The following is a 13,521-nucleotide window of genomic DNA, read 5'->3' as shown; positions in this document are numbered from 1 at the left end:
CTTTAAGAGTTAAATATTTACATTTTATTTAATCTACAGATGTTTTCGTTATCTGTGAAAGTGAATCAAAACTTAGTGGATAACTACATTTATATGAAAGGGGATGTTTTTTAAATGGTACAGCAAATCCCGACATCGAACAAGAACTAATTCATGAATATCAGCAGCTTAAAGAGTTCAGGAAGTCATCAGTTGCCCAGAATTTCTAAGGCAAGCAAATTGGTAAACATGAAGACCTGAACAAACTCAGGGCAAACCTGTATGTCAGAGAGAAAGACGTTTGCAGCCTACCACCCACTGAAGACCCATTTGTCTTCCATGTAAAGCGAGCTACACTGTCTTACAATCATGTATTTGAGTCAAGGCTGATTATCCACAACCTGTCTTTCCAGACCCAGACAAAGCCTTTGGGGGCGTCGCACCTTGTAAGACAAATGCGAGGGCCCCAGGGGGCACTGTCACTGGAGGGACCCAGGGGACAGTTGTTTTTGCAAATTTAGAACAAAGGAAGATATGAATAAATACTGCGCCCATCGCATTTCCAATATCATCGCACTATGAACAATGTAAAGGAAACTAAATATCCAAAAGGAAAACATAATTTGGGGTGTTGTGCTGACTGACTGCTCTGTTCTCCTATTGGCTGTTAATTGGACTTACATTTTAGTCCACCAATCACAGTTAAGTAAGGGATTGCTGGACGTATGCAATATGTGTGACACTGACGAATAGCTGTAGGTCGCTTGGCAGGAGGCTCATCTGGTAGGGCCCCTTGGGAGGGGCCTTGAGGGTACTGCCGCCCTTTGGGGTGCCACTGCTTGTAGAAGAACCCCTGGGGCACTGCTGACCCTCAGGAGAGCCCCTGGGGGCATCGCTGCCCCTAAGAAGAGCCCCTGGGGGCGACGTTACCTCCTGGAAGGCTCCTGGGGGCGCCACCACACCTGAGACGGCCCCTGGGTTGGCCTCTTTCGGCGCCACTGCACCTGGTAAAGCCCCTGGGTGCGCCACCACCCCTAGCAGGGCCCCTGGGAGTGCCGACACCCTTGGTAGGGCCCCTGGGGGAACCAACACCCCTGGGAGAGCCCCAAATGGCGACGCATCTGGTAGGGCAAATAGGAGGGCCCTAGGGAGCACTATCACTGGATTGACCGTGGGGGCAGTTATTTTTGCACATTTAGAACAATGGAAGATATGAATAAAAACACCGCCCATTGCATTTGCAGTATCATCGCACCATCAACAATGTAAAGGAGAATAAATATCCAACAGGAAAACATAAGTTGGGGTGTTGTGCTGACTGACTGCTCTGTTCTCCTATTGGCTGTTATTTGGATTTACATTTTAGTCCACCAATCATAATTAAGTAAGGGATTGCTAGACGTATGCAATATGTACGAAACCACGACCCAAAGATATAAGTCTCTTTTCAGGGGGCTCCTCTGGTAGGGCCCCTAGGAGGGCCCCTGAGGGTACTGCCGCCCTTTGGGGCTCCACTACTTCTGGAAGATCCCCTGGGGGCCCCGCTGACCATGAGGAGACTCCCTGGGGGCATCGCTTCAACTAAGAAGAGCCCCTGGGGCCGACGTTACCTCTTAGAGGGCCCCTGGGGGCGACGTTAACCCTTCGAGCGCCCCTTGGGGCGCCAGCACACCTGAGAGGTCCCTTGGAAGCAACGGTGCCTCTGGGAGGGCCCCAGTGGGCGCCATTGCACCTGGTAAAACTCCTGGGTGCACCACCGCCCCTGGCAGGGCCCCTGGGTGTGCCGCCACCATTGTCACGGCCCTTGGGGGCACCAACACCCCTGGGAGAGCCCCTAAGGGTGACACACCTGGTAGGGCAAATAGGAGGGCCCTAGGGAGCACTATCACTGGATTGACCGTGGGGGCAGTTATTTTTGCACATTTAGAACAATGGAAGATATGAATAAAAACACCGCCCATTGCATTTGCAGTATAATCGCACCATCAACAATGTAAAGGAGAATAAATATCCAACAGGAAAACATAAGTTGGGGTGTTGTGTTGACTGACTGCCCTGTTCTCCTATTGGCTGTTATTTGGATTTACATTTTACCAATCACAGTTAAGTAAGGGATTGCTGGACGTATGCAATATTTACGACACCACGACCGAAAGCTATAGGTCTCTTGGCATAGGGCTCATCTGGTAGGGCCCCTGGGAGGGGCCCTGAGGGTACTGCTACCTTTTGGGGTGCCACTGCTTCTAGAAGATCCCCTGGGGGCACTGCTGATCCCGAGGAGAGCCCCTGGATGCATCACTTCCCCTAAAAAGAGCCCCTGGGGGCGACGTTACCTCTTGGAGGGCCCCTGTGGGCGACGTTACCCCTTGGAGGGCTTCTTGGGGTGCCAGCACACCTGAAAGGTCCCTTGGAAGCAACGGTGCCCCTGGGAGGGCCCCAGTGGGCGCCACTGCACCTGGTAAAGCCCCTGGATGCACCACCGCCCCTGGAAGGGCCCCTGGGTGTGCCGCCACCATTGTCACGGCCCTTGGGGGCACCAACACCCCTGGGAGAGCCCCGTAAGGGTGACACACCTGGTAGGGCAAATGGGAGAGCCCCAGGGGCACTATCACTGGATTGACCGTGGTGGCAGTTGTTTTTGCACATTTAGAACAATGGAAGATATGAATAAAAACACCGCCCATTGCATTTCCAGTATAATCGCACCATGAAGAATGTAAAGGAGAATAAATATCCAACAGGAAAACATAAGTTGGGGTGTTGTGCTGACTGACTGCTCTGTTCTCCTATTGGCTGTTATTTAGATTTACATTTTACCAATCACAGTTAAGTAAGGGATTGCTGGACGTATGCAATATTTACGACACCACGACCGAAAGCGATAGGTCTCTTGGCATAGGGCTCATCTGGTAGGGCCCCTGGGAGGGGCCCTGAGGGTACTGCTACCTTTTGGGGTGCCACTGCTTCTAGAAGATCCCCTGGGGGCACCGCTGACCCCGAGGAGAGCCCCTGGATGCATCACTTCCCCTAAAAAGAGCCCCTGGGGGCGACATTACCTCTTGGAGGGCCCCTGTGGGCGACGTTACCCCTTGGAGGGCTTCTTGGGGCGCCAGCACACCTGAAAGGTCCCTTGGAAGCAACGGTGCCCCTGGGAGGGCCCCAGTGGGCGCCACTGCACCTGGTAAAGCCCCAGGATGCACCACCACCCCTGGAAGGGCCCCTGGGTGTGCCGCCACCATTGTCACGGCCCTTGGGGGCACCAACACCCCTGGGAGAGCCCGTAAGGGTGACACACCTGGTAGGGCAAATGGGAGAGCCCCAGGGGGCACTATCACTGGATTGACCGTGGTGGCAGTTGTTTTTGCACATTTAGAACAATGGAAGATATGAATAAAAACACCGCCCATTGCATTTCCAGTATAATCGCACCATCAACAATGTAAAGGAGAATAAATATCCAACAGGAAAACATAAGTTGGGGTGTTGTGCTGACTGACTGCTCTGTTCTCCTATTGGCTGTTATTTAGATTTACATTTTAGTCCACCAATCATAATTAAGTTGGGGATTGTTGGAGGTATGCAATGTGTACGACACTACGACCAAAAGCTATAAGTCTCCAGGCAGAGGACGCCTCTGGTAGGGCCCCTGGGAAGGCCCCTGTGGGTACTGCATCCTCTTGGGGCGCCACAATTTCTGGAAGATCCCCTGGGGGCACTGCTAAGCCTGAAGAGGGGCCCTGGGGGCTTTGCTGCCCTTAAGAAGAGCCCCTGGGGCGACGTTACCCCTTGGCGGGCCCCTGGGGGCGCCACCACACCTGAGAGGCCCCCTGGGGGCACTGGTGCCCCTAGGAGGGACCCTGTGGGCACCACCACACCTAAAAAGACCCCTGGGTGCGCCGTCGGCCCTGGCAGGGCCCCTGGGAGCTCCACCACCCTTGGCAGGGCCCCTGGGGGCACTGACACCTTTTGGAGACCCCTAAGGGCGACGCACCTGGTAGGGCAAACGGGAGCGCCTCAGGGGCACTACAGTATCACTGGATTGACCGTGGGGGCAGTTGTTTTTGCACATTTAGAACAATGGAAGATATGAATAAAAACACCGCCCATTGCATTTCCAGTATAATCGCACCATGAAGAATGTAAAGGAGAATAAATATCCAACAGGAAAACATAAGTTGGGGTGTTGTGTTGACTGACTGCCCTGTTCTCCTATTGGCTGTTATTTGGATTTACATTTTAGTCCACCAATCATAATTAAGTAAGGGATTGCTGGACGTATGCAATATTTACGACACCACGACCGAAAGCGATAGGTCTCTTGGCATAGGGCTCATCTGGTAGGGCCCCTGGGAGGGGCCCTGAGGGTACTGCTACCTTTTGGGGTGCCACTGCTTCTAGAAGATCCCCTGGGGGCACCGCTGACCCCGAGGAGAGCCCCTGGATGCATCACTTCCCCTAAAAAGAGCCCCTGGGGGCGACATTACCTCTTGGAGGGCCCCTGTGGGCGACGTTACCCCTTGGAGGGCTTCTTGGGGCGCCAGCACACCTGAAAGGTCCCTTGGAAGCAACGGTGCCCCTGGGAGGGCCCCAGTGGGCGCCACTGCACCTGGTAAAGCCCCTGGATGCACCACCGCCCCTGGAAGGGCCCCTGGGTGTGCCGCCACCATTGTCACGGCCCTTGGGGGCACCAACACCCCTGGGAGAGCCCCTAAGGGTGACTGTTACGAGTTGGGGATTTAGAATATAGTTATACGTCTACCCAGATCCCAACAGGTAACAACAATAAAAAAAAAACAAAGACAATCGGACTATAAAAGGGTAGACAAAGGATGCGAGTTTTCGTTGTATATAATAGAGTACCATAAATCCCTTAACAAAATATTCAGCTTATAAATTACCCTTAACCAAACTTAACCTAAACATTAACAGTATATACATATTAATACAACATAAACAATCTTGAAGCAAGTGGACGTGGGGGAGTTAATACAAAATACAAGTACTTAAGTGAGGAGCTGAGATGGCTGACGAGTAAGGCTGAGTATTGTAGAAGACGGTAGGTAGTCACTGCACGTAGGTTTAGAGGATAGATGATCCTGTGGTCACTTCCCAGAGCCAAGTGCTCTTTCCTCGAATTGGAGCTGACAAAGAAGACTTTGAGGAGGTGACGCAACAACCAGGATAGGGAGAAGGGAAACCTCGGAGTGGTAACTAAGACGAGTCATACTCGTGTCTCGTCCCTAGATGGCGTTGCTCGTGGTGCTGGGTAGGTAGATCAGGACAATAAATGGCGTGGTTCGTAGTGCTGGGTGGAGGGGTTCGTAACAGTGACACACCTGGTAGGGCAAATGGGAGAGCCCCAGGGGGCACTATCACTGGATTGACCGTGGTGGCAGTTATTTTTGCACATTTAGAACAATGGAAGATATGAATAAAAACACCGCCCATTGCATTTCCAGTATAATCGCACCATCAACAATGTAAAGGAGAATAAATATCCAACAGGAAAACATAAGTTGGGGTGTTGTGTTGACTGACTGCCCTGTTCTCCTATTGGCTGTTATTTGGATTTACATTTTAGTCCACCAATCACAGTTAAGTAAGGGATTGTTGGAGGTATGCAATATGTACGACACTATGACGAATAGCTATAAGTCTCCAGGCAGGGGACGCCTCTGGTAGGGCCCCTGGGAAGGCCCCTGTGGGTACCGCAGCTCCTTGTGGCGCCACCACCTCTGGAAGGTCCCCTGGGGGCACAGCTGACCCTGAGGAGAGCCCCTGGGGCATTCCTGTCTCTAAGAAGAGCCACTTGGGGACACGTTACCCCTTGGCGGGCCTCTGGGGACACCACCATACCTGAGAGGTCCCCTGGGGGCACTGGTGCTCCTGGGAGGGACTCTTTGGGCGCCACTGCACCTGAAAAGGCCTCTGGGTGCACCGTTGCCCCTGGCATGGACCCTGGCAGCTCCACCACCCTTGGCAGAACCCCTGGGGCACCGACATTTTTGGGAGCGCCCCTGGGAGCGTTGCACCTTGTAAGACAAATGCGAGGGCCCCAGGGGGCACTGTCACTGTAGGGACCTAGGGGACAGTTGTTTTTGCAAATTTAGAACAAAGGAAGATATGAATAAATACTGCGCCCATCGCAATGTTACCCTTGGTGGGCCCCTGGGGGCGCCACCACACCTGAGAGGTCTCCTGGGGGCACTGGTGCCCCTGGGAGGGACCCTGTGAGCGCCACCGCACCTGAAAAGGCCCCTGGGAGCACCGCCACCTTTGGCCCCTGTGGGCTCCGACCCCTCTAGGAGAGCCCGTAAGGGCGACGCACCTGGCAGGGCAAATAGGAGGGCCCTAGGGAGCACTATCACTGGATTGACCGTGGGGGCAGTTATTTTTGCACATTTAGAACAATGGGAGATATGAATAAAAACACCGCCCATTGCATTTGCAGTATCATCGCACCATCAACAATGTAAAGGAGAATAATATCCAACAGGAAAACATAAGTTGGGGTGTTGTGCTGACTGACTGCCCTGTTCTCCTACTGGCTGTTATTTGGATTTACATTTTAGTCCACCAATTGCAGTTAAGTAAGGGATTGCTGGACGTATGCAATATGTACGACACCACGACCCAAAGCTATAGGTCTTTTAGGAGCACCGTGTGGTGTGGGGTGGTCAAGGATGTAGTGTAAGTTTGTGTGTGTGTGTGCCATGTTTATTGATAATTTACCTTGTTATTACATTCTTTTCAGTAATCCGGTGCACAATCTTCGTCATAAAAATATTAGAAATACAACTAATTAATTAATTGTAAATATATGTCTAATAAATTTTTGTAAGTTGATTTTTATGACTTAATTGCATAATGATAATGAACAGAATATTATTATTGAGTGTGAAGAAAATAACGGGACGAGGTAGCGGTGTTGAGGGAGAGATAGTGAAATGTGGCGCGCTGAGTCCGTAGACTTTAACGCTGTCATCTTGTATTCGTGCGTGTAATTGTCTCCAATGTGTGTGTGTGGGTGATTATGTAATTATTTTTATGTGTAAGAGGAGAATCATAAATAGAGAGAAGAAGAAAGATACACGAAATATGAATAAAAAAAGATAAAAATAGACAAAACAACAGAGACACAGGCTAGGAAATACAGAAACAACGAAGAACTCTCTCTCTAACAACCAACCATTTCAATCTCAAAGTTAAAAATTTTCCTGTAAATGAAGATATAAGACTTTACCTAAATGACTAACTTTACATTTATCGATATATATTGTGTACAAAGTGTCATCTGAAGAGACTCTACTTTAATTACGAAACATCCACATAACATCACTACGAAACCAAATTTACGAACAGAATCTTAAGTAAATCCGATTTTATTTTTTACAAAACTTACTTTTTTCCAGGATGATCGCCATACAATACCCCCATTATAACGATAACGTGAACTAATACTACTCACACCCTGGAAGCTCACAGCCACTGGGAGGCTGTCCCTTTGGGAGCCGGCCTCCCTGGAAGGCTCCCTGCAGACACCGCCGCCCCTGTGAGAGTCCCTGGAGTCGCCGTGGCCTCTGGGACGGTCCTGGGGGCCACCGTTGCATCTGGGAGGTCTCTGGGGACGCCACCGCCCTAGGGAGGGTCCAAGGGGGCACCGCCGTCCCTGGGAGCGTCCCGGGGGCGCTGGTGCCATTGGGAGGGTCCCTGGGGGCGCCGCCGCCCTTGAGAGTGTCCCTAGGAGCTCCGGTGTTCCTGAAGGTGTCCCTGGGGTCGCCACCGCCTCTGGGAGGGTCCATGGGGGCACCGCCGCTCATGAGTGGGTCCATGGTTGCGCTACCACCCTTGCGGACGCTCCCGCCCCTGTGTAGGACCCTGGGAATGCCACCACCCCTGGGAGAGGGCCTCTGGTGGTGCTGCCGACCCTGGAATGGCCCTTGGGGGGTGATGCCGCTCCTAGGAGGGCTCTGAGAGCGTCAGACCTAGAGGACCCATGGGTGCAGTAGTTTTTGCACTATTTAGAACTCTGGGAGATGCAACGTTAAATAAATACATCACCCATCACATTTTCAGTATCATCGCATTCTGAAGAAGGTAACTGAGAATAATGTCCAACAGGAAAACATAAGTTGTGGTGTTGTGTTGACTGAACTGATATCTCCTCCTATTGGCTGTGAATTGGTGGGATAAAAGAATAGTCCACCAATCATAGTTCAGTAAGGGACTGCTGTAAATATGTAATATTATATATGACACAACGAACAGGCATGCCATAGGTCCCCTGGGAACGTTGGTAGGATCCCTGTAAGGGCACCGCTCCTGAGAAGGTCCCTGGGGGAGCCGGCGTCCCTGGGAGGATCCTTGGGGGCGCCACTGCCTCTGGGAAGGTCCCTGGTTGCGCCACCATCCTTCGGAAGGTCTCTGTAGGCGCAGCCGGCCTGGGATGGGAGCGTCGCCGCCTCTGGGAAAGTCCCTGAACATTCCACTGTCCCTGGGAGAGACCCTGGAAGCGCTGCCGCCCTTGGGAGGGTCCCTTAGGACGCCGGCGCTCCTAGCAGGGTCCCTGGGGCCGCCACTGCCCCTGGAATCTCCCTCGGAACGCCACCACCCCTGGGAGAGCCCCTGGGGGCGTCGCTGACCCTGATAGGGACCCTGGGGACGCTGCCGCTTCTAGGAGGGTCCCTGGAGGCGCTGCCGTCCCTTGAGTGGTCCCTGAGGATGCTGCTGCCTCTAGGATGATCCCTGGGGGAGTTGTACTGTATTCATAACCTGATCTCCCTAGAAGTAAAGTGAAAGCCAGTACAGTTATTTAATAGTTTTTCCTGACAAGATGGAAATAACGACAAAATAGTGTTATGCCACCTACCCATACCCATGCACACACTGCATAACCCCCCCCCACACACACACACACCACCTACCCACGCCTGCAAGAGTAACAGAAGCGGTATTTACTATTCGTGATCAGGATGTGGTGACAAAGCTGACCCATTCCCTCTCTTCCTCTCTCTTCTTCTGCCTCATTCTTCACCTCGCCTCACCTGCCACCCCCACCCCTAGCCTACCATCCTTTACTGTATATGCCCACACATCACTGTTGCCTCTCCCCACCAGGACACTAACACCACTACCACCACGCTGACACTGCTATCATCACAGTAACACATTACCACCACACTTGCACCAGCAAAACGCGACACTCAACACCACAACCTTCCCCACACCACCACCAACTCATTCCTAACGATCTACACTAATTTGCTGCATCCTAAACACAGTTCACATTAACTTGACCATCAAGCACACACTCTGAGCCCCATCGTGGTGAGGACACACACACACACACACACACACACACACACACACACACACACACACACACACACACACACACACACACACACGCACACACACACACACACACACACACACACACACACACACACACACACACACACGCACGCACACACACAGGATCAGTAAAGAACAGTAGAAACCAGCATCTCTTATTTATTAATGAACTATTGTATATACATTTTCGATATGTGAAGTTACTTACTTAAGAAAGAACAGATAACAAGAATATTCTCTCACATCTCTCCCAAGACTATCACAGGTGACTAATAGAGCAATCTGTGTCGTTTGTCTGTAATGATCACATGAAAATAATCACCCTTAGTGCTTCCTCCTCTCTGGACAAGATAGTGCTATACTACAGATGAATTTAAATAGGTTATATCGTTGAAGAGAGTCAGGTTTATAATGTATATTACCATGTGTATATATGGTCATATATCAGTATATACATTTGGAAAATTTATATTAAGATTTAATTAAATGTCTTGGTGATATTTTGTAAGTCATGTAATTTATATTTTTTATGAAGTAATCGAATCAGTGTCTCTGTATAGAGGGTGTAGAGACGAATCCTTTAGGTGACGACTAAACAAGGTAGAGTAACCCATTAAAATGAACTGAACAGGAATATACATGTGTAATATACATATTTATAATAAGTAATGATAAACAAGCATAGAATATACATATCTACACAAGACGAAGAATATACTGATAGTATTGTATTCATAATACTGTATACACAGGAGCAGATGTCTGAGTATTATTGTGAGATACTCATACTTGTTGTGTTTATAATTACCAAACTATTAAATCAGTCACATAAAAATATTTCGCTTTTTATTATAATATAGGTTATATATATTGGTATAATTTCATATTTGATTATAAAACAATATATATTAACTTGTATTTTTGTAAACTTCAATTTGACCATTTTTTAAATATTTGTAATTATATTTTTCATTTTATTTCATTTTTCTTCAAATTTTTTCCATTATTTTTTTTTTATTTTCCATTATTTAACTTTCATATTTTTTCTTCTTTACTTTTTATGTTTCCAGACCTTGAGGGAAAGCACCAAGAGAGACGATAATTACAGGTAACGACGAGAGAGTGAACCCAAATAATAACTTATGATTTACAATGAAGAAAATCTATTTACACTAGAAAATTTATAAACCAGAATGTACATTTCAGAAATTGTATTCCTTAATTTTGATGTTTACAATTTACATTCCGAAAGGATTTACATTCCAAATAAGACCCTAGAATTTATATATCACTCGAGAATTAGTCCTAGAATTTACACTTCAAAATTTACATAAATCATCCTGAATTTAAACCCCATGGTATTTCCCGAGAGAATTTACACGTCAGAATTTATACCAGAATATTAATCTTAGAATGTATGTAAATGAGAGCTAATTTATTTACACAGTTGGTGAAAAATATGTGATTGTGAATAGTCGTTTTCACTCGAGACTCTGTGTACTAATTGGAACGTGTCAAAAATTCGTGCAGTCAGATAAGGGAATCAATGATGCATTAGAGTAATGTGTGTGTGTGTGTGTGTGTGTGTGAGATTAAGTATTTTGATGATATTGTTAGTTCTGTGTACGCTTAGGGCTTGTCAACTGCATACCTTCTGTCATGCGACCAAACTTTAGCCACAAACAGAGAGAGAGAGAGAGAGAGTAGCGGAGTGTTTATATAAATATGTGCCGAAAGGAGTGTGGGAGTGAGTCTTTGTGAGTGTCAGTGAGAGGAGGCAGGGGAGTGTGAGAGGAGGCAGGGGAGTGTGAGAGAAGGCAGGTGAGTGTGAGAGAAGGCAGAGGAGTATGAGAGGAGGCAGAGGAGTGTGAGAGGAGGCAGAGGAGTGTGAGAGGGTATTGGTGAGGGAATGAGTGTTGAGGGTCTATGTTGGGAGCGGCTATCTCTGTATAATATGTGGCCCTGGTCTACAAGTAGCTAGGATGGGGTCGTAGCTATAGTGGGGTCGTAGCTAGGGTGTGGTCGTTGCTAGGGTGTGGTCGTTGCTAGGGTGTGGTCGTTGCTAGGGTGTGGTCGTTGGTAGGGTGTGGTTGTTGCTATGATGTGGTAGTAGATAGGGTGGGGTCGTTGCTAGGGTGTGATGTTGCTAGGGTGTGGTCGTACATAGGTTTGGTTGTAGTTAGGGTGTGGTCGTGGTCGGAATATAGGGACACTTTACACAATGATGTTAAGGAAAAATTACACCAGGAGGTAAATCAGGAGAGGAGAAAATGAAGAAAGAGGAGGAGGAGGAGGCATAAGAGAGAGTAATGGAGGAGAAAGAGGAAGAAGGGAAGATGGTGGAAGAGATATGTGTGGACCATGGATGTGAACAAAATGATTTAATAAGTGACGCATCTCTCTCTCTCTCTCTCTCTCTCTCTCTCTCTCTCTCCATTTTCACATCAACCTTGAAAATACCCCACAATAGAGACCCTGACTGAGCTGCATTAACAATTGAGAGGAAATACATACCAAATAAACTCTTAAAAATAAACATTACGGTAAATCAACAAAAATAATCCTGAAAATTAAGAAGAAAAAAAAAATCCTATTTTCACTAAGAAGAAACACCAGATGGTTCTAAATAGTTTGGTTTATATAATATTTTTTTGTGCTTCATCGCTCACGGCCTTCAAGCTACATTCACTTGAAGACGTTGAACACTGAAGACTCTAAACTGTTCTTAATACCCCAACTTAAACTACACTACAGCAGTTGACAAGCTAAATAGTTCTTTGATATCAAATATTTATTCATATATGTTTTGTACACGTGACAGACACGTCAGTAAATGACTATTTTTAATATATTTTTTTATTTATATATTTATTGATATATAGAGCGAGCCTTGAGAGTACCGTGCAGACCATGTGTGTGTTGATTATTGAGGTGATATAGAAACCGTGTAAAACAGAGCAAGTGTCCAGGAAAAGTCTTTAGCAATACCAAAATGGATTTGTTTTAAATAAGTACACCTACCAAGACTGACTCGCCTTGATAGCTCCGTGTATCCTATTATTAGTCATACCACTCACGTTGAGTAATAAAGGTATTATATAATATATGTATATATTTACGGGTCACGGTATAACAACAGAGTATAACTCTCTCACACTCATCTTTTATTGTTTCTCAAAATGTAAACAAATAAGTTGTGTAGTTCGTGACGTCACACAGGTGAGACCCTCCACCTGAGTGTGTGAAGCCTACCTACACATAGTCAAGATCCTATAGAGTGACTCGCCTCGGTTCATTCTGATCACAGTTCATCCTCAAATAATGTCACGATTACTTGGTTCAACCTCAGGTGTGTGGCAAGTTCTAAACCTCTATCTTAGTACATGAGCGTGACCAACAAGCAGAGGTCCTCACCCACTTATGTCCTAAATACAATAACTGTCTTTGTTAATCCCTCCAGCGTCTCAGGGTTTCTACTGTCTTATATTAGCATGTCTAATTATCCGATCATTTCAAGCATCAGTTATGCCTGATTATCTGATTATTCTAAGCGTCCGGTTTGTCTCAATATCCGGTTGATGTCCCTAAGCCAGCTAGCTATAGGGAGGGGTCTTGCCGAGGCTGTGGCGGTCGACAAGTCTTGCCTCATTGTTGTCAATTTGAGAGTCTCTTGAGTCGACCTCTTGGTTGAGTGAGACCAACTATCAATCTTATCTTTATTTATCAGGTGTCGCAGTTAATTCACCGACCTCACAGCTGCCGCAGTTAATTCATCAACCACACAGCTGCCGCAGGTAATTCATTGACTTACAGGTGCCGCAGTTAATTCATCGACTTCACAGGAGCCACAATTATATCATCGACCTCAACACTCGACGATAAACGACTTGAATACCTGAAGTACTTTAAATAATCCACCAGCACTCGACGACCTTAACAATTAATTACTTTATATTCGACGAACCTTAACACTCATCTACACTTGAACTGTCGATCAATTTGACAACCCGTCGACTTGAAGTGACATCGACGGGAGCAAACCACTGAACAAGGAACACCTTCAACGATCCTAAATTTTTGATACTGAGAACTCCTTGACACCCTCGCCTTGAACATGTCGGTTTGAACAACAATAATTATCAACGTGAACAATCGTTAGACTGAACAACGAATCAACTCCTAGGGGGG

At 47.5% G+C, this 13,521-nt stretch overlaps 1 protein-coding gene across 1 annotated transcript; it reads right to left on the bottom strand.

The window, feature by feature from the left end:
- Positions 1 to 369: 369 nt before the first annotated feature.
- LOC121869157 (collagen alpha-1(I) chain-like) lies at positions 370 to 8,389 on the bottom strand. The gene is made up of 9 exons (XM_042370345.1): positions 8,246 to 8,389; positions 7,448 to 7,949; positions 5,744 to 6,060; positions 4,526 to 4,656; positions 3,036 to 3,274; positions 2,375 to 2,552; positions 1,590 to 1,828; positions 910 to 1,100; positions 370 to 555 (listed from the first exon to the last, which is right to left on the bottom strand). The coding sequence occupies exons 1-9, from the start codon at positions 8,387 to 8,389 to the stop codon at positions 370 to 372; spliced, it is 2,127 nt and encodes a 708-aa protein (XP_042226279.1).
- Between the last annotated feature and the right edge of the window lie 5,132 nt (positions 8,390 to 13,521).

The sequence above is a fragment of the Homarus americanus genome, unplaced genomic scaffold, assembly GCF_018991925.1.
Source record: "Homarus americanus isolate GMGI-L3 unplaced genomic scaffold, GMGI_Hamer_2.0 scaffold25467, whole genome shotgun sequence".
NCBI lineage: Eukaryota > Metazoa > Arthropoda > Malacostraca > Decapoda > Nephropidae > Homarus > Homarus americanus.
The sequence above is the reverse complement of the archived record's forward strand: the minus strand, read 5'-3'. Positions and strand labels throughout refer to the sequence as shown.